Source organism: Annulohypoxylon maeteangense, assembly GCF_022496945.1.
Source record: "Annulohypoxylon maeteangense strain CBS 123835 unplaced genomic scaffold GGS22scaffold_18, whole genome shotgun sequence".
Classification (NCBI taxonomy): Eukaryota; Fungi; Ascomycota; class Sordariomycetes; order Xylariales; family Hypoxylaceae; genus Annulohypoxylon; species Annulohypoxylon maeteangense.
The window spans coordinates 72,408-94,034 of NW_025953265.1; the positions used below are offsets into that span (position 1 = coordinate 72,408).

General features: G+C 47.5%; 6 protein-coding genes across 6 annotated transcripts; 1 reads left to right on the forward strand and 5 right to left on the reverse strand.

Annotated features, from left to right (window-relative positions):
- On the forward strand, positions 1 to 2,787 carry GGS22DRAFT_54677 (uncharacterized protein). The gene is made up of 6 exons (XM_047967383.1): positions 1 to 314; positions 365 to 616; positions 672 to 791; positions 843 to 958; positions 1,015 to 1,546; positions 1,598 to 2,787. The coding sequence occupies exons 1-6, from the start codon at positions 204 to 206 to the stop codon at positions 2,414 to 2,416; spliced, it is 1,950 nt and encodes a 649-aa protein (XP_047815493.1). The 5' UTR covers positions 1 to 203; the 3' UTR covers positions 2,417 to 2,787.
- Positions 2,788 to 3,410: 623 nt separating this feature from the next.
- GGS22DRAFT_54681 (Afadin and alpha-actinin-binding-domain-containing protein) lies at positions 3,411 to 6,580 on the reverse strand. The gene is made up of 2 exons (XM_047967384.1): positions 6,186 to 6,580; positions 3,411 to 6,055 (listed from the first exon to the last, which is right to left on the reverse strand). The coding sequence occupies exons 1-2, from the start codon at positions 6,366 to 6,368 to the stop codon at positions 3,503 to 3,505; spliced, it is 2,736 nt and encodes a 911-aa protein (XP_047815494.1). The 5' UTR covers positions 6,369 to 6,580; the 3' UTR covers positions 3,411 to 3,502.
- A 576-nt stretch (positions 6,581 to 7,156) lies between these two features.
- GGS22DRAFT_171552 (phosphatidylserine decarboxylase-domain-containing protein) lies at positions 7,157 to 11,790 on the reverse strand. Its single transcript, XM_047962625.1, has 6 exons — positions 11,127 to 11,790; positions 11,016 to 11,060; positions 8,708 to 10,934; positions 7,902 to 8,653; positions 7,302 to 7,842; positions 7,157 to 7,243 (listed from the first exon to the last, which is right to left on the reverse strand). Exons 1-5 carry the CDS (start codon positions 11,289 to 11,291, stop codon positions 7,684 to 7,686), a joined length of 3,348 nt encoding a protein of 1,115 aa, XP_047815495.1. The 5' UTR covers positions 11,292 to 11,790; the 3' UTR covers positions 7,157 to 7,243; positions 7,302 to 7,683.
- Positions 11,791 to 13,473: 1,683 nt separating this feature from the next.
- GGS22DRAFT_171556 (HAD-like protein) lies at positions 13,474 to 15,566 on the reverse strand. The gene is made up of 2 exons (XM_047962626.1): positions 14,814 to 15,566; positions 13,474 to 14,748 (listed from the first exon to the last, which is right to left on the reverse strand). The coding sequence occupies exons 1-2, from the start codon at positions 14,908 to 14,910 to the stop codon at positions 13,871 to 13,873; spliced, it is 975 nt and encodes a 324-aa protein (XP_047815496.1). The 5' UTR covers positions 14,911 to 15,566; the 3' UTR covers positions 13,474 to 13,870.
- Positions 15,567 to 16,159: 593 nt separating this feature from the next.
- Positions 16,160 to 18,044, reverse strand: GGS22DRAFT_171558 (coatomer epsilon subunit-domain-containing protein). Its single transcript, XM_047962627.1, has 4 exons — positions 17,404 to 18,044; positions 17,195 to 17,337; positions 16,888 to 17,126; positions 16,160 to 16,825 (listed from the first exon to the last, which is right to left on the reverse strand). Exons 1-4 carry the CDS (start codon positions 17,795 to 17,797, stop codon positions 16,717 to 16,719), a joined length of 885 nt encoding a protein of 294 aa, XP_047815497.1. The 5' UTR covers positions 17,798 to 18,044; the 3' UTR covers positions 16,160 to 16,716.
- Positions 18,045 to 18,215: 171 nt separating this feature from the next.
- Positions 18,216 to 20,881, reverse strand: GGS22DRAFT_54750 (uncharacterized protein). The gene has a single exon (XM_047967385.1). The coding sequence runs from the start codon at positions 20,724 to 20,726 to the stop codon at positions 18,252 to 18,254; it is 2,475 nt and encodes an 824-aa protein (XP_047815498.1). The 5' UTR covers positions 20,727 to 20,881; the 3' UTR covers positions 18,216 to 18,251.
- Positions 20,882 to 21,627: the final 746 nt, after the last annotated feature.

Below are 21,627 nucleotides of genomic sequence, written 5' to 3' on the forward strand. Positions count from 1 at the left end.
CTTCCATCTAACACCAAAATTGGCGAAGGATTTCATCGTTTTTTCATCTTGTAAAACTTCGGCGGTTAAGAAACAGACTAACTTATTCATTATTCGACATATGATCATCCCCGACTTACCATTTTTCGTCTATTGTCGTCTCTTATTCACCATCTCACGTACTTTGTATAAACGACGATAGTTCTCGTGATTAGCCTGGGAATATGGCTACTGTTACGAATCGCAGTACAGATAAGACTATTGTCTTGTATCAAAAAGGCCAAAGGTGGTACAAGGCGACCCAATATGATCATGCCGAGAAGGCTTTCCTAAGGGTAAAATACTCATCAACTACCTTCTACTTAACACGCGCTTACATTTATAGGTCATGGGTCTGTGCAGTTGTGGCGTCAATATCCAGAAGCAGCCACGCATTGACCATGATATCTTAAGTGGAATTAAGAAGAAGGATTTGAAAGGGGTTTTGGCAAAATTACCAGCCTCAGAACGATGCGGTAGCCGGCTCCATCTCGATGCACTTGATTCACTTATTGCTGTTTATGAGATGCAAAATAGACTTGACGATGCCCTCGAATTCGCTTTGAAAATGGTTAACCTCTCTCCAAGAGATCCCAAGGTTTGATCGGCTTTTCTTCTAGATGGTGCACCGGGATACTAATGTCTATCTCTAGAGCTATCTGCGCTTGGGAAAGGTTCTTAGACTAAAGAACCAACCAACAACGGCGTATCACAATTACAAGCAAGGCATAGAGCTGACCAAGCGAAAGAACCCAAACCATGCTCTATTACCTGTAGGCCCATGTATCAAATATCACTAGATCTTAGCTAACTATGGGCCACAGAAGCTGCAAGCCCAGAAGGATAATGTGTTTCCCTTGGCCACGTTTGATCCGATAGTCGAACTTCCCATCGAGCTTGTGGAGATGATATTCAGGTTTTTCAACATTAGGGCAAAAGTGTAAGTTCTTTTCGTAAAACAAATTAGCTTATATTATTTATTAATTCGTGAATTAGTTGCTGTTTAGGTGTGTCCAAGACCTGGAAAACCGTTTTGACATCAGATTCTCTTCGCTCCCTATGGAAGACCCAAGACTACACATTCACTCGACTCAAACAATTACGTGCGCCAAGCCTCTTCACAAGCTTCGTAAATAACTGGAGATATGGGGGTGAAAGCATTACAGAGCTGTCCGTTGATGGTTGTGCTCAATTTTTAATGACTGGTAAACTTGAGCGCCTCTTCCGTTTCTTCCACGACCTTAAGGTTCTCAAGCTGAGAGAGCCTCAAGCGGTCCTCTGTTTGGAAGAATTACGAACGCAACCAAAAATGCCTAAACTTAAACACCTCTTTTTAGGTCGTGGGGTACAACCCTCGGTTGGGCTTTTACGGCAATTGCTCGTGTCCTCTTCTACATCGCTAGAAGAGCTCTCTATCTTCACACTCCCGCCTCCTTTCACGCATTGGCCCAGCAACTGGCCACGGCTAGAGAAATTGAAAGTTGTTCGTCTTGCACAATCGTATGGTATTGTGGCCGATACTCGTTTGGTAAGTTTGTATAATTATTGTCTGGTATTATAATTCTAACTATATATACAGAGTAGAATTGTTGAATCAGCTCCTAATGTAGAAGAAGCTTGGCTCGACTTTCAAACTCACGAACTCGTAAGATTGATGTATGACTGGCCACGACTGCAGAGCATATTCATAGGGCAACATGTGATCTCCAACGCCGATTCCCTACCCCCCGGCGGACCTATCCCATTCGTAACCGTCCATGAACGATTGCGTGAGTTACATTTGGAAATAGGCTCTACGCCTGCCAATCTCCAACTTATTATGCTCAAAGCTCACTCATGTCTCCCATTTTTTCAAAAGATGGAGAAGCTATCAGTACTAGTTGCCTCAAATGCGTATACCGGATTTACGTCTAACCTATATGACCTGTTCAACTTATTGGTTAGGCCTGGCCTAGAATCCGGTACTCTACGGGAAGTGCACTTCGACCCGTTGCCTGTCGGGAGCTTCTTCGGAGACCCACAAGTTCCCACGATTCCTGACTGGTTTAAAAGTGACAGTGTCACCTATTTGAACTTGACGGGATTCACACGAGATGGTCTCCACGGAGACAGATTACTGGAGGATGTTGTGCTTGGAATAGCTAGCCGTTTTCCTAATTTGTCTGCTGTGGATGTCTCCAACGAGCCGTTCCCTGACACTGTACTCGCGAAGCTCATCCAGAGGGGCGTTAAGACGATCTACTGTCGACCGGCACAACCGAAGGTGGACCTTAGGAACTGGGCTTCTCGCAAATTCAAGGCGCAGATTATCTTGGGTCAATCGCCTCATGTACCTGCATATCATCCGGACCGGTGCCAAAACTCCGCCTCTCTCCCGCGCATCGGGATCCATATGTAATATCGGTGTAGGAGAATATGTCTCTCTTTTTAGGGTAAGAGAAACAGTGGGTATGGGATATGATTTTCTTTTTTATGATGTCTTGCGTTTCTACCTACTAAGAGACAGCATGGGTGGCATTGTAGAGATTTATTGTGCTTTTTTGTCATCGTTCTAGGGTTCGGTTGGCACATTTCTCCATTTTGAGATACCCCTTTCCCTTGGCTCTATTCGCGAGCTTATGTACCTACATCGGTTGAAGGTTCACGGCCCACGGGCGGACTACCGCCTCTACCTAGAATTCATATAGCAAGTTTGTCCCTGTGTCTACTCTCGATACAGGAAACCGGGAACACACATCTCGCAAAGTGTGGTCACAGTAATTAGTTAGTACTTGCCATAATGCATAATGTTTATGATTTCGTAACTCTATCCTACTTTTTTTCTTAAATGTGAACGAGAGATCTTCATTGCGTAAATGGTATAGAACAAAGTAAATAAACTAAACCGGCTTGCATCGCTGCTCGCTTAGGTGTATGTGGTGTGTCTGACGTGCCGTGGTGCCGTAGTTCGCCTAATGCTAATCCCGTCCTCTCTGGAGGAATAACGGAACCAAACAGAACTAAACTGAGCTATACAAAAAGGCGTAAAAAGTGTAGGTAGGTAAGGTAAGGTAATTCTGTCATGTCATAACGTATCGTAACTTAGTAATCCACTACTCCATCCCTTGCGTAGATGGACAAAATAAAATAAAACAAAAAAAAAAAGTACCCCGGTTTCCTCATTAAACTCCCGGCGCCGTCGCCGTCGCCTTGCAGCTTTTCGAGCTTCTCTTAAGGGGGTGTTCTGCCCTTTGTTTCTTTTTAGGTATATTGCCCCCCCGGGGAGAAGGGCGTTCGTTCGTGTGTCATTTCCATTCGTCATTTCTCCCAACGTTAAATATCCCGCCCTCCTTTCCACGTTTCCCTTCCCCCGTCATTCATTCCCTTTCCCGGCCGAAGATAGTAGGTTGTGAGATAGGAGTAGTAAAGGTAGTGAGTGAGTGAATGTAGTGAGTATAATCTCCGGTAATAGTCTAGGTAGGTAGGTAGCTTCCGTGCTGTGGGTTCAGTTCGTCGTCCCTTGGATCAGCGTCTCGAGCTCCCAGGGACTTAGCGTGCTTCTTCTGCGCGACGCGACTTTACTCGTGCGGCGCTCGCCACGGTCGCGTCTTCGCTTCGTCACCTTCATGCCTAGTTCGACGTCCTGTTGTTGCTCTGCCGCGCCAAGCGACCCTGCTAGCTCGTCGACGGCGTTATCGTCTTCGACCTTCTGTTGTCTAACCCGCTCCCTGGTAGCGGACTTCGGGGTAGGAGGTTCCCTGTCCCGTTTTACCGGGTCCATAGACTCCTTTTCCCTATCTTCTTCCTTAACCCTAGGTTTTGGGCTTGACCTATCCAATCTCTCGGCTCGCCTTTCCGAAGGTGAGCCATTCGCATTGCTGTTGGAAGTTATAGTCGCAGGTGGCAAAAGACCGCCGTTGCGTCTCGTCCCACCGCTACGGACAGCTCTAAGCTTGGCTCTTACACGAGCGGCGTCCGCTTCACGCTCCGAGGCGGCGAGTTTTGCGGCGATGGTGGCCATAGTTAGGGGACTTTGCGGCGGGGGGTTGGCATTGCTGTTAGGACGCGGTAGGCGGGAATTGACAGGCTGATTACTCCGGAGAGGCGAGCGCGGCCGGGGTATCGATGGTGATTGTGGCTCCTTTATGCTATTGGCCATAGATTTTAAGGAAGATGAAGAGGTAGGTCGTGGAGATAGGGTAATAGCACTAGGAGCAGCCTTGCGGATGGACGAAGACGAGGGTTCCTGTCGCGGTGCTGGGCTAACCGGGTCCGAGTTTGTTCTCTTAATCTCGGCTCCTAATGGATCCGGCGAGTCCCTTGACGAATTAGGTCTCCTTAACGACTTAAAGGGACCCTGCCCATTCGTGCTTCCAGGTTCCGGCTGAGACTTCGATTGCATTTGCTGTACTAAGTTCACGGTAGGCTTGGAGAATAGCTTGCGAGAGGGATCCGTCTGTGAGGGTCTCTCGCCTGATTTCCCGAATAGCGGGCTATCATACGAGGAAGTTGAGCCGGGGCGAGTGTCCTGCCATTGCGGAGAACCTTTGCTTGCTGATGTCCCCTTCTTCTGTAGAGGAGACTGGGGCTTGATCACATGAGGAGGCGGAACAGGTGCTTTCTCCTCTTCTTCCGCCATTAGGTCCCATGTGTTTTCTTCAATAATAGTGGTAAAGTCACCGGGTCGTTTGCGGTACGCGGGCTCTCGCATGGTAGGACCCTTATTTCCCGACGAGTACGAGTCCTTGAGCGGGCTTAGCTGCGGCGGAATCGGGAGCGGAGGTGAGTCTAGAGATGCGCCATATGTGGATTCCTGGAGAACTTGAACGTTCGGCTCCTCTTGCTCCAGTTCGTTTATATCGATATCGTCATCGTCTTGGAAGATGCTACTTGAGTCCAAATCCAAATCATCGTTCTCTTCTTCATATCCCGGCGCTGGGACTAGATGTAGTGACTCAGCCGGGCTCGGAGACCTATGTCGTCGAGGCGATTGTTCGTCCTCCTCTTTAACCATACTTAGGCCTCTCGGGCTATTTTGCTGCTCTTCATTTTCATATTGGTCGTAGTCGTATTCGCCCTCCTCTTCTTCCTCCTGAACACAAGAGAGCCTCATGGACAGCGGTACAACATCGGCCGTCTCCGCCACGTCCCTGACCTTAACAGGGCTAAGCCTAAGGCCCATGCGGAGATCATCAATGTCGACCGTCTTGCCACTGGAAACCATGCGCTTGCGCCAGCTGTCGATCATGTGCACGGCGTCCTTCCACCTAGACTCCATAGTCTCGAGCCCGGCGCGCAGGCGGGTGATAGCCTCCTCGCGGATCTCAACCTCCTCGATGGGCACGAAGGAGGGGTTCGTAAGTATCGTCCTAAGATGCTCCAAGATCCCCTCCAACTCGCCTGCCAGCTCCTCTGCGCTCTTCTGCGGCGCCAAAATCAGCACATCCGCGCCGCCGGCATCAGACTGGTGTTCGGAGTTTGCCTCGACACCATTCGTCGTATGCTCAAGGCCACTCATATCCCTCAGCCCATCAACCGTCCTCTTGACCAGCGCCAGTAGGCCCTCGTTCTCCTCGCTCAAACCCCGTGCTAGTTCGGTAAGAAACGAATTCGTCTCTAACCTCAGACTATACCCCTCCGCTTCCGTCGCACCAGCTGGTAGGCCTCCCCGTTCATCACCTCCAATTTCACCTGTGACGGTAATGCTCAACACATCCCTACTCCTACCACCCCCACGTACACGACTCGCATCTGAAACCGCCTTCTTCAAGCCATCGATCTGGCGGTCTCTTTTCCTCACCTCGGTCGCGCACGACGCGCGCGCCTGTACCAAGAGCGTCTTGCTCTTGGCTGCGTCATCTTTGAGCTTATGCGCGGTGTGCTCGGCGGCTTTGAGTTGGGAACGGAGTGCGCGTTCGGTGGCGTCGGCGCCGTCGAGCTTGCGTTGTAGGTCGGAGATACGGTCGGCTTGTCGAGTGAGTTCCGTGGTCTGGCGTTGGGAGTCTGCGCGTAGCGTGCGTAGGGTCGTGGAGAGGGACTCGCGGTTTTCTGCGTCGCGCTGTTTTCGTGGAAATGAATGTTAGCTAATTGTTTCTTGGTTCCTTATCTCATATATATAATAGGGATATACGCAATCCGGGCCGTGGTGATTGATAAGGGGTTGTGATAATACGAGGACAAACACATACGTCGCGTCTGAGAATCAGGTCATTGATGACGCTCATGACCTTTCCCATCGTGGCTTGTAATCCTCCATCGCCAGATTCCGGGTGCGCGAAGTTGATATTGTGGCCATCACGTAGCAATCCGCGTGACATCAATTGGTTATTGATGTACAGCGATGCTGTACGAAGATTGTCGGGGTCGGCCATTTTTTGTTGTGTCGTTTCGTGTTTTCTTCGTGCCGATATTATTATGATTATTTTCCCCCTTTCTCGACTCGGCCGTTTTCAATATCGAAACCCCTCGTTCACAGTCGACCAAGAAGGCAGTAAGCAATGAGGAATTCACCAATTGCTATCTGTACTGTCCGCATTGGAGGTGCGGGTTGCTGCAGATATGTGTGTATATGTTTATGTATACACTGTATCTGTATGTATGTATGCGTGCGTGTGTATGCGTGGATATTCGTGTATATTCGTGTATGTATAATTTCGTCACTCCGTTGAATCCGGTGATGGCCTCTCCGCAGCTGTAGCTATATCTTCAAATTGCAATTGAATCCTAGCTACGCGCGGTGAGAGCCTATGAAAGCAATAGGATGATGCTTCTCGAAATCAATTCCCTGTAGATTTATTAGTATTACGGCGACGTTCCAGTTTTTGCTGGAATGTTTTTCTTTGAAATGTCAACGTTTGGACCGTTGCTACGCGGGGTTGCAAAGTAAACAAAAACTTTAAGGTTAACTTACCCGGGTCGACAGGGATCTAGGGTAGTATCAGTCAAATTGGCGACCAATAAGAAAACGTTCCAATTCAATCCCTACCCCACAATCTGCGTTCTTTCTGCACCTTACTGCGCCTACCTGCGTCTCCCCCCGTTTCCAACTCACGTGGAAGCTTCTTATTGAACACCACTTCTTGACCGCATATATATAATTGGAAGTTGTCGTGTCGGTGTGACTTGCCTTTCTGTTGGTTCTGTCACTAATGTAGTTACGAGCGTCCTTCATATCCACACCGATATTGTCGTCCTAGAGACACCCGTAAGACATCGTACGGTGTCCGGTCGAAGATTAGATCCTTACGTACGTTAGCACTGATCTGTAATTGATCTGTACGTCACTGTTGGTCTCATTGTCGCAGAGCCAGACTATGAATGTACCTACGTTCGAGAAGAAAATTACGCAGGAGACGGGGAAGGAGTCCGATGTAGGATCACCGTGACAATCTATCTCGAAAGCCTATTTAACCCCTCTCTCTCGCATGTCAGGGCAAGTTAAGGAAGTCAGGTAACGAGAAACACTAATGCCGCCCGCTCACCTAGATCCATATTCTAGTTATTCTATATCCATCGTATTGATAGAAATGCAATCGACTTCCTGGTCTTATGCTTAAACCTCATTTAACTAGGTACCTTATCCACAATCCTATTTCTCTTTTTTTAAAAGAGTCATCGCTTCAATGGCACAACGCCGTCAGAATGCAATTCGTGAATGTATCTCTTAACCCCGCCACCAGTTTCGCATTAATGCAAGTTCCCCTCATCTGCAGCCTCAACGCCACCACGGATGCGACGGTGAGCTTCCGCCTTTTCCGCCTCTGTGACATCTTTCTCATCCTTGCGCATATCTGGCGCAAATTGCGGCACCTGCGGGGAATGGCCGACTGACATGCCTGCTCGGATCTATAGATATGTGAGTATCTAGACTTGAGACATTGAATTAGTTGGGGGAAAGGCCATACCAGTGTTTCCAGGGCACTAGCCGAGTTGTCGACCAAGTCGGCGTCATATACCATCTTTCCAGGTTCAAACAGTGTCACAATGGTGCTGCCGCCAAACTTGAAGTATCCAAGCTCCTCAGCTCGTTTCACTTGCTCTCCCTCCTTTCGGGTAATCACTGTGCTACCAACCATCATGGCGCCAACACAGATCACCATTACCCTACCGAACAGTTCGGTGTCAATAGGGCAAAGAACACGAACATTTTCGCCGTACACATCTAACGCCGATCGGATAGCCATAGGATTGACGGTATAGTACTCGCCAGCAATGAGCTTCGGCTCACGCAGTATGCCGTCAACGGGGATATGGAACCGATGATAATCCTGAGGAGCCAATCGGAAGATACCTAGTCCGCCATTATCGTAGCGTTTGGCATCTTCGGGATATGCGTCGCCAAGTAACCGTTTCACGGAAAATTCGCGACCCTTTATCCAGATGCTGGTTGCTGAATCGATGGTATTGAAGACAACAGATCGACAGTCCGCCGGTGATACAATAATGTGAGGGTTATCTGGGGCCGAGCAGGGCCGAGCATTCGGCTTGAGAGCACGATAGAAGAATTCGTTGAAGTTCTTGAACTCCTCCACTGGCTGAAGAACCTCGGACATGTCCAGTCGATGAAACTCGATAAAAGGTAAGATCTGAGATTTCGATGCGGGGTCATCGTATTTCTTGCCTTGCTTGATACTTAAGCTCTTCAATAGCTTGCGGACTATAACATTGTTAGTTCATGCCGCCATAGTTGTACGCCAGACCTGATACTTACTTCGCTTGTTCTCCATATCTTTCGACTTCAAGCCCTTGTATAGCAATCGAATTCCCAGACGTACATAAACACTCATTTTCTCCTCGTTGATCTGTCCCGTCAGACGGTCCTGGACGAGAATGTTGGCCGAATTGGCGCCAAGTTTATAGCCACCGTATGAAATCTTCGTCATGACTTTTGAGTACCACTTTCTTTGCGCTTGGCTTGCTGTGACGAACCCGCCCATCATCAGTGAATTAACCTGGCGCCAGTCCTGACTGGCACACGTAGCAATATGAGTGATGATATCCGCATCTTTACGCTTATTGAGCCGAGGCTGGTGGCAGATTGGACATTCTCGAATTTCAACGACATGTTCCTCACCACGTTCGGTGTTGAGGTCATCTCTATCCAACGCATCACCTTCCTCTCCAGGCGTGCTGAGATCAGGAACAGCGATAGTTGAAGTTCCCGACGGCGTCCCTTGAATGCTCGAATCTTCTGAGCTAAGAATGAAGGATCCTTCCTCCGAAGGTGTGACGCTGCTGCTTTGACTTGACGGGGCGAGGAAGTTCTTCACCTTTTCTGTGTCGGGTACCAGATTCTTCAGCTTCTCAGTTACTGGAGGCGACCTATTCTTGGCGTCTAACTGATCCTCTAAGCAGATGACGGCTTCGTCCATAGTAATTTCCTGCTCGCCGCTTGACGCCTCATGCGGGAATCTTTTGAAAAAGCTGTCGATGGTAGATTCGTGCAGAGTAGAACCGAGTGTATCGAGCATAGTGCTTAACTCAACCTTGCTGATCTCGCCACTCTCATCTGCATCATATTGTCGCAACATCGCGCGCCAGAATTGTTGCCTCAAGGCGGTATATGGCACATACTTGGCACGGAAGGTCAACATCGGGCTATGCTTGGCTTCCCACTTTTCCAAGTTCTTCATCTTCAATGGAATTGTGAAGACATTAAAATCAGGATCGTCAGCATAGTCGTTGCCCTCACCATTACCGTTCCCGTTCCCATTGTTTAGACTAGGCGCTTGATCCGGCGTCAATAGCGTAGGGTTCGGGGCGGAAGTGGGAGCAACCTTCGCATCAGCCTGTCCATCAACCTGAGATAGTGCCGAAGCCGCACTAGAGTTCTTTGGCAATACCGGTCGGCCTTTGGATAAACTCTGGGTAGAAGATGACCTCGACATGCCTAACCTCGCGAGCCGTGATTTCTTTTCCCGAACATACTCGGCTGGCTCTCTTAACTCGTATAGACCAGTTTCCGGATTGGCTTTAGGGCTCTTCTCGATTAGTTCCTGTAAGGGAAACGAAGTCGAAGCAATGAAGTCGTTCCCAGAGATCTTGTCGCGATCTATGACGGTGAAAGCAAAAGAATAAGACCGCTCGTGACCCAAGACATGGAACAACATCTTCTCATTGAAAACAGGGTTTAGGTTATGGCGAACAACCCGTGTACGATACGTCTTCTTTCCTAGAGATGCAACAACGAAAGGGTCCATGTCGAAACTGGTTTTCGTAAAGTTAGATTCGGGAGGAAGATCATTGATGTTGCAGATTTCGAGGAAGATGAGGCCAACCACATCACTACCTCCATTGATGAATTCGTAGGGATTTTGTCTCTTTTTACGCTTCAAACCCTTGATCCTAAGCCTTCTCTTCCTCTTCTCGATATTCTCGGGTTTATTCGGATCTCCCTCTTCATCTTCATCCAGTATCTCGTCGTCGTCTTCGTCATCCTGAGACCCTTCCGGTGAGGTCCTGCTCGACTGGGTCGATGGGTTTGATTCTAATTTGGGTGTAGAGGTCGGGCCAAGTGTCGGAGTTCTATTGGGGGTGGGATTGCGGGATGCGGTTTCTGGTAGAGCGGTGGCAAGCGAACGAAGCTTTTCTAAGATCTGAGGATCCGTCGCATCCTTGTTTGTCGAATCAAATATCGTGCATTGAAGTAAAACCTCCCCGGACACATAGTTCGACTTCCTTCCTCGTTTCTTGCTCTTGAGAGGATACCATTTCGGCTCTTGCTCGGTCTTCTCGTTGGAGAAGATCTCCTCGAGGGCTAAATCGAACTCGCCGAGGTAGTCCTTACCAAACCTATCCTTATCCCAACAGATACAATCTATGAGTAAATTGTCGGTACCAGTAACAGGGACGGTGCAGACAACGTTCCAATCGGGGTTTAGCGATTTCGGAACATGATGAGTGACGAATTTAGTTTCACCGCATGTTAGTTGGAGATACTAAAAAAGCAAAATATGTCAGATTTTTTTTCGTGTATACTTTTGGCTCGAAGTATAATCAAGAATGAGGAATCAACCAACCGGATCAGATGTGCCTCCGCGATCCTTTGCTGCTAAGTTTCTCGCCTGTGTCAAGTAGGTTAGAATTCACGGCCGTATCCAGAGCTAGTATAAGCAATTGGTTGCCCTTACTCGAAGCACAACTATCTTTAGGACCAAACCCGTATCTCTTCTACCCTCCGAGACATTTGCATCGAGTTTCGGCGGCATGGGACTACTGCTGCGACTATTGGTGGTGGAATTGGCGGTAGAGTTCGTAGTTTTGGTTTTTAGTCTTTGAGGTATAATACGGACCATGGTGGAAGAGAAGGAAGAATTTCGGAGTAAGTAGACTAGGGAGGATTAAGTTATAATTAGGGAGGGCGAGTTCAAGGACAAGAGCGGGAAAGTCCAAACGTGGGTGACGTTTTGCTTGGTCCCGTCTTGGAAGTTGCTTGTTATTTTGGTGCCTAGGTGTACAAGTAACTCCCCCTCTTCAGCTGTAGGTGCCTATTTGGTGCTTGTTTGGTGCTTGTGATACTCGACCTGATTAAACGCGCTAGGAGTTTGGTATGATGTCAAAGGAGGATAGTATATGCTCGGCGTGGAATAGGTATCATGCAGGTAGGTTACTAATAAGACTAGGAAAAGGAAGAGAGCATAAAAGAATTCAATAACCACATTCAAGCTAAGTCAAGCTTTGAAAGTGTTTAATTAATTGATAAAAAATGATATTAAAGTACGTTTCGACAGCAAGGTAAGATATATAGATATCAATAAAAATTGAAATGAAAGGAGATGTAAGTTAAGGAAAAGATGCTGTCATGGACCTCAGACCCGTTTTGAAGCTGGAACATTGAACTAAATTATCTTTGGAGGGGCAGTTCGGGTTGATAATGACAACCAATCCAATTGAATTTGTGCATGCATTGCCTGGTACATAGCACCATAATTATTTAATAGCTGCTAGAAATACCGGATACATTGTTATTTGGGGGTACATACCTACGATCATCAGTTGATTCCGGGGCTCCTGCTGACGCCAATAACCACCCCGCCCCTGCCCGCCACAGCGACTGCCACAGGGCTCCAATCGGGTTTCACTAATAAGATGGCCATATCCATGGATGTACATATGTAGGTATATGTAAATTCAATGTTCTTGTCATTCTTAGAACTGACAAATAGACAAGATAGCATGGCAGTGTTTGCATATTGACATGTATGTATGTAGAGACTGACACTGTTGCGTCGAACATCAGTTTGGATATTAATAGATTCTTTACACGGGCAGTTACGGATGAATGAAGTCAAAAATTTAAAGTTAAACTCTGGTTTAGGAAGTTACTGAAACGTCTCTCGGTCTAGAATGGATCTGATGCACGGTACATAAGCGTCGGGAAAGCTTCTATTGGAGCCAGGGGAGTATGGGGGGATATTGGAGGAACACACATTAATTTACTTGATAGTTCTTTCTATATCGACTATCAGGACTATCTAACATTAGGTAGATGCTATAAAGATCATGTGAGAGAACTTATTATTAGATAATTAAACAACAAACCGACTAAGAGGCCAAGAAACTAAGAGGTTTGAAGCAGAGCATCGGTTTGGCATCCGGGCTGTAGATAGGGCTGTGTCTTGTTAGCTGTTAGTTGCAAGACAACGATGATCGATGATCGCTTGGTAAATGTAACGAAGCTGCGAAGTCCTGGAACCGACAAGGGATATCTTCCCATCCTTCCCATCTTTCATGCAGCAACCCGAAGGAAGTGCTGGAATACTGCATGAGGAGCCAAGGGTAAACCCAAAAGGCCGGTTACTCGGAGAGCAACTTAATTGCGAAATACACTATCGCTATGTCATTCTAGTTCGTTAAAAATGCCGTCTCTGCCGCGATGGATGCTGGATGGCCTCTTCTAGGTCGCTAGTTCCCGAGACCTCCGTCTTAGTCTTATGTTCATACGAACACTACCTTCCAAGTTCTTTCCATGGAGGTAATATTTGTTAGTAAAGAAAGGTAATGAATGGATAACTATCTAGGAAATGGCAGCCGAATATCCACATGGGCAAAGATACTACCTACGTAACTGCCATAATAGCCCATGAAACGCATCTCACCAAACGTTTCAGCTCTTTCTTTCATCCATCCTGCCTGCCTGCCTCGATGTGGGATTCTCGTCCCTCTTCTCAGCCCAACTAGCTGCTAGGGTAGTAGCTGGGTGGCTTGGTGTGGAGGGATCGGACTTAGAAGACGTCAAATGAGCTGATCCTTAATTGTTTAGACAATGCTGCGGGCAGAGTGGATATTCCTTTGCCTCCCATTGGTTCGATCTTGCAATTAGGGCAATGCTCTCTGTGCATTACATGTAATACATCGAGATAGGTACTTGTATGACCTGGCGGTGCTCTAGTGGTAAAATAAAATATCGATGTAAGAACCGAATCCGAACGGAGGCCGGCCATAAGACGATAATCAAAAGGACAGATGACATAAACAACGCGAGTGTACCTGAATACTTCATATGAACCTCCAATTATTATTTTAGAAGGATGAAGGATGAAGCCCAGCTAGTTCAGCTATGGCGCACTATCCATCACAATCATGTGCTAAACAGCTGAACAACTGTCTTTAAAATCCTCATAAAATTTTGGATAGTTTCTATTCTAGAAATAACACATCTTCCACGAATGTAGTCTTGGCGTATGTATATCTCATGAGATCTTCGTATTATCAAACCACTCTATCGTGTATATTCCAACCTAAACGCCCTAGGGATTCTTCCTTGTGCTATCCCGTATGATATCGTGTAATTCCATATCGCTACCCAATGCTAGTTGAAACAAGGTAAACGCCGGTATATGCAATAGGGCCCTCAGTGTAGGAAAGCCCACCCCTAAACCGCCGAAGTCGCCGCTTCCGTAACTTCCACTGTCGGCGTCTTCAACTCGGAAAAGGCCTCGGGCCACAAAAACATCTTCTCCTCCTTCGTCGGCGACATGACCACGTATCTCGGCACTGCGGTCTTACTAGAAACGCGTCTCCACATGTTCGCCCTCGGGTTAAAGCGTGCCGGGACTCCCTTTCCGCCCGTCTTCTTGTCGTCGTCTTCCCTGATGCGCTCGATCTCGCGCTGGATATCTGCAAACGTATCGAATGGGATATATGGGATCTTATGCTCGAGACAGTATTCCTCAAGTCGCAACCCGCGGCGCGCAAATAGTACGTCGGCTTCGCGGGCGGCGGGAAGGTCGGACACTCCGTCTCCGATGAATACGATGAGGGGAATAGATCCGTCGTCGCATGCGAGTTGTGCCTGCTCCCGGGCTTCTGTGATTGAGAGCGCTTTATCGTGTCCTAGCTCTGTGTCGTGGCGCCAGATAGGCTTCCATGAGGAGCCATCGGGTGAGATGTGTGCTTCGTTAGCTACGATATCGATATGAGAAGCCTCCTCCTCTCCTAAAAAGGTATCGAGGACTCTTCTGAGGATTGGCTTAAGGCCGGCGGAGATTACGTTAAATGGAATGTTGTTGGCAATGCAGAATTTGTGGAAGCTCTGGAAGTCAGGGTCGATCTCGAGGGTGTTCTCCATTACTTCGAAGCCATCTTCAAAAGGTACGTTGAGAGATCCCCACATCTCTTCCGATACGTCTCTGAATGATCGCTCGCCGGTCTTGATCTGTTCGTCTAGCATTTCTCTCCGCTTGGACCCGCAACCGTGGTTGTCGAAGAGGACGTGTCCGGTGTCTTGCATAAAAATCGTTCCGTCAAAGTCTGATGTTGTGTTAGGAGATGAGTCGCTCAGGTAAGTGGTCTCTATGTGAATAGATGTATCATACCTGAGAAACATATGATCTTTCTCTTTGCAGGCAGGGCTGTGACATGACCGAGAGTCTTGACCTCAGGAATCGGAGGTGGTGTAAGAGCAATAGGCATCTTGGATGATTTCGTGAGTGTATATGATTTTAAGTCTAAGTTGTATAAGTATTTCAGTAAGATGAAGACCCGTAGTCTATATTATCGATGATGATATTTATGATTTCGGTCGCTTGACGAAGATAATTGTTTTAGAATAAAAAAACATCGTGAAGGTGGCGAGGTAGCAAACTTATATAAAATATTTTCTTTGTAAAAAATTAGAACAGGCTACACAGCCCGGAAGACCTTCACGATGACGAGACTAGACATTAGCATATTCAAACGAAGCCATCGTCATCCATATCACAAGCAACAGCCCAATCCTGGTTGTGTGATTGGTACAGGGATCTCATGCAAGCCCCCAATTTGGAGTGCGGGTTCAGTTCGGCAGAAAACGAAGCTATCGTCCTATCTGCATGCACACTGACATCCATGATGGCCTGGAATCAACCAATCCCAATCCCACCACATTTTAGCGCCATTCGGTCCACTCGGGCAGTTTTCGAAATTTCTGGCCAAGTCGTAGGCTAGGAGATCGAGAATTCGCTTCAGATCGAAGACGGCCTGGACAAACGCCGGATACGGCCTATCCACTTTTATTCATCGGGTCTAAGGTCGTGTTCCCAACCTTTGTGATTCCGGATCGACCCTGAGGCCTATTTCTTAGATCTAGATTTCCCTCAAAATAGCTGTGAGCTTATTAAATAGTATAAGATCTTCAGTTTTAAAACTGAGGCCTCATCAAATCATTTCCTATAGATTCTACCTATTTCATGATAGCTCTTGAATCTTCCAGATAGGCTGACGAATAATTGTTGGGTCTTTTCTCCGATAAATCGTATAGCTCTCGACGCTAGTGTAAGTGCGTGCGGAGTTTGCAGCCTTTTTGGAATGAGTTCAATTTGACGAGTCACGATGTTTGGTTGTGGTTCGGAACATGTGTAAGAACGGTAGGTTTTGAAAACGCGCCTGAAAAAAGACCGAGGGGTGAAGTGATGTCATAGACGGGATACAAGTTTGAATCCCACGACAATTTCTTCTATCTACTAGTCGGTTTGACTGGCTGACGATGATGTGTGTGTAAGACTAGCGCCGCAGACGCAACGGAAGCCTATAGAAACTATCACATCTTAAAATGGCTAGTTTGAGGCACGATGAGATCGTCAGAGGCTCTTAGACCAACGTAACATGCCTACGGAAATCCTCATAATACGACCTGCACGACCTTGTAAGCGGTCAAAACATAAGTGTAGGAGGTCATGCTCCGTTTTCTGCTGTCGATAGGTCTCCACTCATCCCCTTTTACCCTTATCAATTGCATCAATATTGATAGTTTGAAGGATCCCGTGTGACGATGATGCTTCATTATAATTATCCGATAGATCTGTTCACCTGCTTACCTTATCGTTGTCGCACCTGCATACTGAAATCTAGGCATCATTATGCATTCCGACAGATTCTCGAATTCTCAACATAACGACTCTTCAAAGTCCAATGATGTCAATTGGGTTGAATTGGCCTGTAGTAATTCTTGATGATAGATGGGTACCGATTGTGATAATCGATACCGGAATACCTAATTTGGCAAATGTGGTTGCGGTTTGTGGATCATAAATCGTGGCTTTATCCGAAGGCCGCTTCGTCACCGTCACCCCGCGGAATGCGGACGTATAACCAATATCAAAGCGTTGCAATGCAGGACGTTCGTTGTATTCATGAACTATCATAACCAAAGGTATTCGCCTTTTCTTTACACCTCTTTCCAAGGTGTACGAGTATATCAGCACCTATCATCAAAGCCCCTATTTATTGTTCTTCTCCCGTCTAAGCCGACACCTTGGCACTGTATTTTGCAGCAGCCTTGTCGAACAACGCGCTCTTTTCTTCGATATCGACCAGGTAAGGATGTTGGGGCGCAGCCTTCTTCAGGGAACTATTAAGCAAAGTAGAATATTAGTACTTAGGAAGTTGTCAAATAGCTCGGAGACGATATACCTTATTAGCTCTTTAGGGTCCTTGCCGTTTATGATTGTCAGAACCATCAGGTTGGCGATAGCATCGGCATAATCAGGGTGCTTCTGTACGGCTTGTTCGAGGGCGCTTTGCGCCTCTTCGACGCGACCTAGATGGAGCTCGCATACCGCCTGAGAGACGAGGGAGACGATGGAGGATGTCGAGGGGGCTTGCGCGAGTTCTTCGAATACGTAGAATGCTTGTTGGTATTTATCTCCTCCCTAAATTGAAAATTGTCTATTAGCCACGTCATCGGATTGGCTGGTCCGTCGTATAGGATAGAACGTACTAGTCGTAGGCCAACCCATGATTCCGCCAAGTTAACAAGTAGACTATCTTGTGCCCATCTTCGTGCTGCCGTGACTTCTTTTAGAGCTAGATCGGTCCGGTTTTGTTGGAGGTGGATTTGGGTGATTAGAGCGACAGCATCGACTAGCTCCCCATTAGTATACGACCACACAAACTATAGAACCATTGCTTGTTGAGTGTTAGACATACGACTACCGGAATGTTGCGACAAAAGTGCGAGCGCCTCTTCGGACTTGCCAGCAGCCTGCAAGACTGTGCCACCAATGACTTGGACCGTCTGGTTATCGCCAGCCGACGAAGCCAACTCTTCTATCGTCTTTACCGCCTCATCTTTCTCGCCCGTAATGTATTGCGCTAGAGCACCTATCGCAGCCAGCTCGGGTTCCGACTCTCCTTCTACGTCTGCGATCACCTCTTCGGCCTGCCCTAAGGCGATTTGCGCTCGAAGTGAGAGCACTCGGGCGGGAAGCTCATTTTCGGGCGAGAGAGCGGAGGTATCAAAGTCGATTACTTCTTGGTATTGACCTTGGTGGAAGTGGTTGTGGATGTTGAGAAGCTCGCCTTCGGCAGAGTAGGGATCCATATTAGCTGATTTCCTAAGAGTTGCACTCTAACACGTTTGTTTGTTTCTATGTAGAGGCTCTAAAGTTATAGGTTATGTAATAACGGTTTAATGGTTTATGTGGTTCAAAGTTAAAGATAATCTTGGTGGGTGGAAGCTGCCAACTGGCAATGGCCAATCACAGAAGACATGCACATGCGCAACTGGTCTGTGCGTTAGTGCTAAACCTTAGCTTATTGAATCTACCTAGGGCGAGCTTTCTAGGTACTTCAAGTGCTCGAATTCCTTAATCCTCCCATTCATTCTACCTGACCAGTTGACTTTATTATATGTCGTCTTAATAGAGACGTGTATAAGAATGTCAAAGGACTTCGAGGGAGGAAAAGCCATCATTACATCATAATCTCGCAAGCCAGAGTAGCATATTCAGCGTCGTTTACTTCTCTTCGTCTTTCTCTTCCCCCTCCCCCTCCTCCTACTCATCCTCCTCTTCCTGCGCATGCTCTTCAGCATTTTGTTCCTTATGGTACCATGCAGTATCCACGCCAACTATATCGGCTATTAATAGTCGAACGCGGTTGAGCGAGTTAGTCAACACTTCCACTCTCTCTTCCAGTCTATCCATGCGCTCTAGCGTCACCAACATAATGTGTCCCATTTCTTCGATAATCTCTCCTTTCCGACCAAGTGAGACCTCATCGCTGTCGCCACGGAAGCGTTCACCCCATGTACTCGCGCCGGTTGTGTTGAGCTGAAGCGGCTGAGGCAGCTGAAGCGGTGGAGGTTGTTCGGGTAGTTTAGGTTGCTGAGGTTGCGAGTGTCGAGAAGCAACCGGGAGCGGACGTGGTCCTTGAAGGGGTTTTGATCCTCGTGGCCCCTTGTAAGCAGGAGTGGGCGAGTGAGCATTTCCCTGAGGCTTCTTGGGGTCTTTGATAATGTGAAGCGGGGAAGGGTACATTCCCAACAGAGTGATGGGACTGAGGCCGACTGTGATATCGCTGGGGGCGTCATAGACGTTATACTCGCACTTGCCATTGTAGGCATCCTCGATATGCTTCTTGATATATTCAACCTCGCTTGCAATGTTGCGCTTTCCTTGAATTATCTGAGCATTGGGGGTAATCGGCGGCGAGGAGCTCTCTCCAGGCTGTGAAGAGTCCTGTACCTGATCTCGAGGGTCTCTATCAAACGGCGAGCTGGGCGGCTCGACCGTGCCACGCTGAGGGCTACCAGATGCTTCAGATTCCTTTCGAAGGAAAGAAAGTCCCTCATAGATCGATGGCGTAATACGAACTACTCGGGTAGGAGACGGATGGTAAAGATTAGGGAAATGAGGTTTAAAATCGGTTTCCGACTCGTCCTCCTCGATAGTAGACATAACATCAACTCTCTTGGATCCGTCAGTCGAGTTGGAAGAATCTGAAAGACCGAAAAAGTTGCGCACGCGCTGACTCTCACGACTTATTGGCTTCTCACCCATGTACGAAGCCAATGTTTTCCTCTTGCTATCCTTAGGTGCTGGCTTAACACCGTATTGTCGTGGCTCATCTGGGCTCTCGGGACGGGGATCTAATCGAGGGGCATCCAGCCAGTTTTTGACCCCCACCTGTTTGTCCTTGTGAAGTTGCTCTGGTCCCTGGCCTTGCTCGGCTTCCTTGCGCTTTAGCTCCTTGAAAGATGGGACGCTGGGTATTGCTCCACCGGAACTATAATCCTGGCTACCCTCTGAATTGCCTTCCCCCTTCGCCTTGGCCTCTGCAAGCCGTCTGGCTTTTGCTTCTTGTTGCGCTTTCACCAACTGAATAGCCTTTTGATAGTCTCTCGCTGCTTGCTTGGGTTTGGCCAAGAATTGTTGGATCGACGGCGTGTAATGGGCTATAGCAAGGGAGTTAATAACATTTTCGTCCGAGCATGTACGTTTAGGGTGCTGAGTTGAACGCTCTCCAACCTCATCCTCATTCTCATCCTCATCACCCAAAACACCCACACCGTGTCGGGGTACAGCAGGAGGTTTGGTAAAGTGACAATCCTCGCTTTCGGAATCCCCGCACAGGAAACCTTGGTCGTCATACAGAGGTTTCTTAACTGGGACCTTGGCCTCATGCTTGGCTTGTCTGTGAGGATGGACGGGATCGCGATGTGGTGGGACACTGGGGCATCGGTCTTCTTGTCCAGTCTCATGCTGGACGACTTTGTTATCTCTGACGGAGTCTTTTGGTCCACCCGATGTGTCTGAGGCGGCCACCCCCTTTCGGTTGGTATCCTCAGTAGAGTCGTACGCCGCCGCCGTGTTCTTTTTAAATCTGGGCCTGCCTCTCTCAATTGCGTTGTTATCGGATTCATCTACATAGTCGTTGTTGCCACTATCCTCACTATTGCCATGATATATCATAAACCGTGGGGCATTATTGCGCGATAGATCAGCATTGCTCACGTTCTGCACTATCTTGGTTAACTCAGGAAGCTTGGAAATATTAAAGGGAAGAGCGTTCGGGCTCTTCAACATAGCCAGTACCTTCTCAGCGCTGGTCGTAATCGAATGAGTCGTGTTATTGTCATCTTTGCCGAAAAACTTCTTTATCTTAGTCATCTTGGATGAGAGTTTGCGATTGGGCTTCTCAGGATCATCAAGCTCGGTCGATTCCGCATAACCAAGCCCGGCCTTGTCTTTACCAGTTGCGGCGGTGGTGACGTTGAAGATATTCTTCATCTTCGATAGCGAATTGTCGTTAAATCGACCTTGTCGCTTCTGGGGATCACCGTTTTCCCGCTGTCCAAGCGAATCATTGACGTTGGGGTCATCTACGATCTCATGGGAACCAGCTTGGGTACTGACTGATTCCAAGAATTGCGTCATTTCTTGGTCTTTGCCTGTCTTACGCGCATTCTCATATTTTTCGAGGTAGAACTTCGCCTCGATGGAATTGGGTGACACGCGACGCGCCATCATAGGCAAACGTAGCTTGCTGGGAAGATATTTATAAGATGAAATAGAACGAAACGAAACGAGTGATGATTAAGTGGTTGGGTTATAGAAGGTGGATGAAGAAAGGGTGGTGTACAAATATTGGGATCATAGAAATGATGATGTAGAAATGTGGGATGAAGAAGAGAGGGACATGTTTGATGGTTAGGAAATTGGAGAGGAAACAATAAATCAAAAAGTCACAGGCAGAAACCCTATGTCCTTTTTGAGCAATGAAAAGAATTTTCCCACCAGGTACACGCATTGCGTTTATCAGGCGTGCAGCCATTGTTGACTAGGACGGGGCCTTGACGCTCGGCGAGGGGCGCCGACAGTGTTTACGATATCGCCCAGCGGCGTGGCCGGTGGGCCTACCCATGCTGGGTGGGACTACAGAGTATGAAAGAACAGCAGAGGTAGAGATGTTGACAGAAGAGATGATCAAAGGGACCTCCTTTTCCAAACAGAAGGTCATCATAGCCGCTATTGAGTCTTCTGCATGGTACAAACTAGACATCTAGTAACAAGTCTTACTGGTATATGATGGAGGTTCGGAAGTAAGTATTTTGAGTCTGCTGAGTTCACTACGAAGTTTATGGAGTCTATTGAGAGTCACTTATAAGGGGCATCTTGAAATGGTGAATGATCATTTATAATTGATCAATGGTATTGGTATACGAAAAGGGGTCAAGCGATAATAAAAATGTTTGATGTTCACTATGGACTACCAATTGTTCTTGGGCTCGGTTACTGACTTCTTCTAGTTACGGGCGACGTTGGTCCGTTCACTACAGCATTGCAAATATTATCGACTATTATATCTATCTTTTATTCCACGTGCATTCCTACATTATATTCGACCTCAAACCAAGTTCCAGAATTCCTA

Coding starts and splice junctions, on each gene's coding strand:
- GGS22DRAFT_54677 (XM_047967383.1), top strand. CDS start 204: ATGGCTACTGTTACGAATCGCAGTACAGATAAGACTATTGTCTTGTAT. Junction 315..364: donor CCGAGAAGGCTTTCCTAAGG/GTAAAATACTCA, acceptor TTACATTTATAG/GTCATGGGTCTGTGCAGTTG. Junction 1,547..1,597: donor TTGTGGCCGATACTCGTTTG/GTAAGTTTGTAT, acceptor CTATATATACAG/AGTAGAATTGTTGAATCAGC.
- GGS22DRAFT_54681 (XM_047967384.1), bottom strand. CDS start 6,368: ATGGCCGACCCCGACAATCTTCGTACAGCATCGCTGTACATCAATAAC. Junction 6,056..6,185: donor ACCTGATTCTCAGACGCGAC/GTATGTGTTTGT, acceptor CCACGAAAACAG/CGCGACGCAGAAAACCGCGA.
- GGS22DRAFT_171552 (XM_047962625.1), bottom strand. CDS start 11,291: ATGGTCCGTATTATACCTCAAAGACTAAAAACCAAAACTACGAACTCT. Junction 11,061..11,126: donor TAAAGATAGTTGTGCTTCGA/GTAAGGGCAACC, acceptor TACTTGACACAG/GCGAGAAACTTAGCAGCAAA. Junction 8,654..8,707: donor AGATATGGAGAACAAGCGAA/GTAAGTATCAGG, acceptor ACAATGTTATAG/TCCGCAAGCTATTGAAGAGC.
- GGS22DRAFT_171556 (XM_047962626.1), bottom strand. CDS start 14,910: ATGCCTATTGCTCTTACACCACCTCCGATTCCTGAGGTCAAGACTCTC. Junction 14,749..14,813: donor AAAGATCATATGTTTCTCAG/GTATGATACATC, acceptor ACACAACATCAG/ACTTTGACGGAACGATTTTT.
- GGS22DRAFT_171558 (XM_047962627.1), bottom strand. CDS start 17,797: ATGGATCCCTACTCTGCCGAAGGCGAGCTTCTCAACATCCACAACCAC. Junction 17,338..17,403: donor GTCGCAACATTCCGGTAGTC/GTATGTCTAACA, acceptor ATGGGGAGCTAG/TCGATGCTGTCGCTCTAATC. Junction 17,127..17,194: donor CATGGGTTGGCCTACGACTA/GTACGTTCTATC, acceptor TTTTCAATTTAG/GGAGGAGATAAATACCAACA.
- GGS22DRAFT_54750 (XM_047967385.1), bottom strand. CDS start 20,726: ATGATGGCGCGTCGCGTGTCACCCAATTCCATCGAGGCGAAGTTCTAC.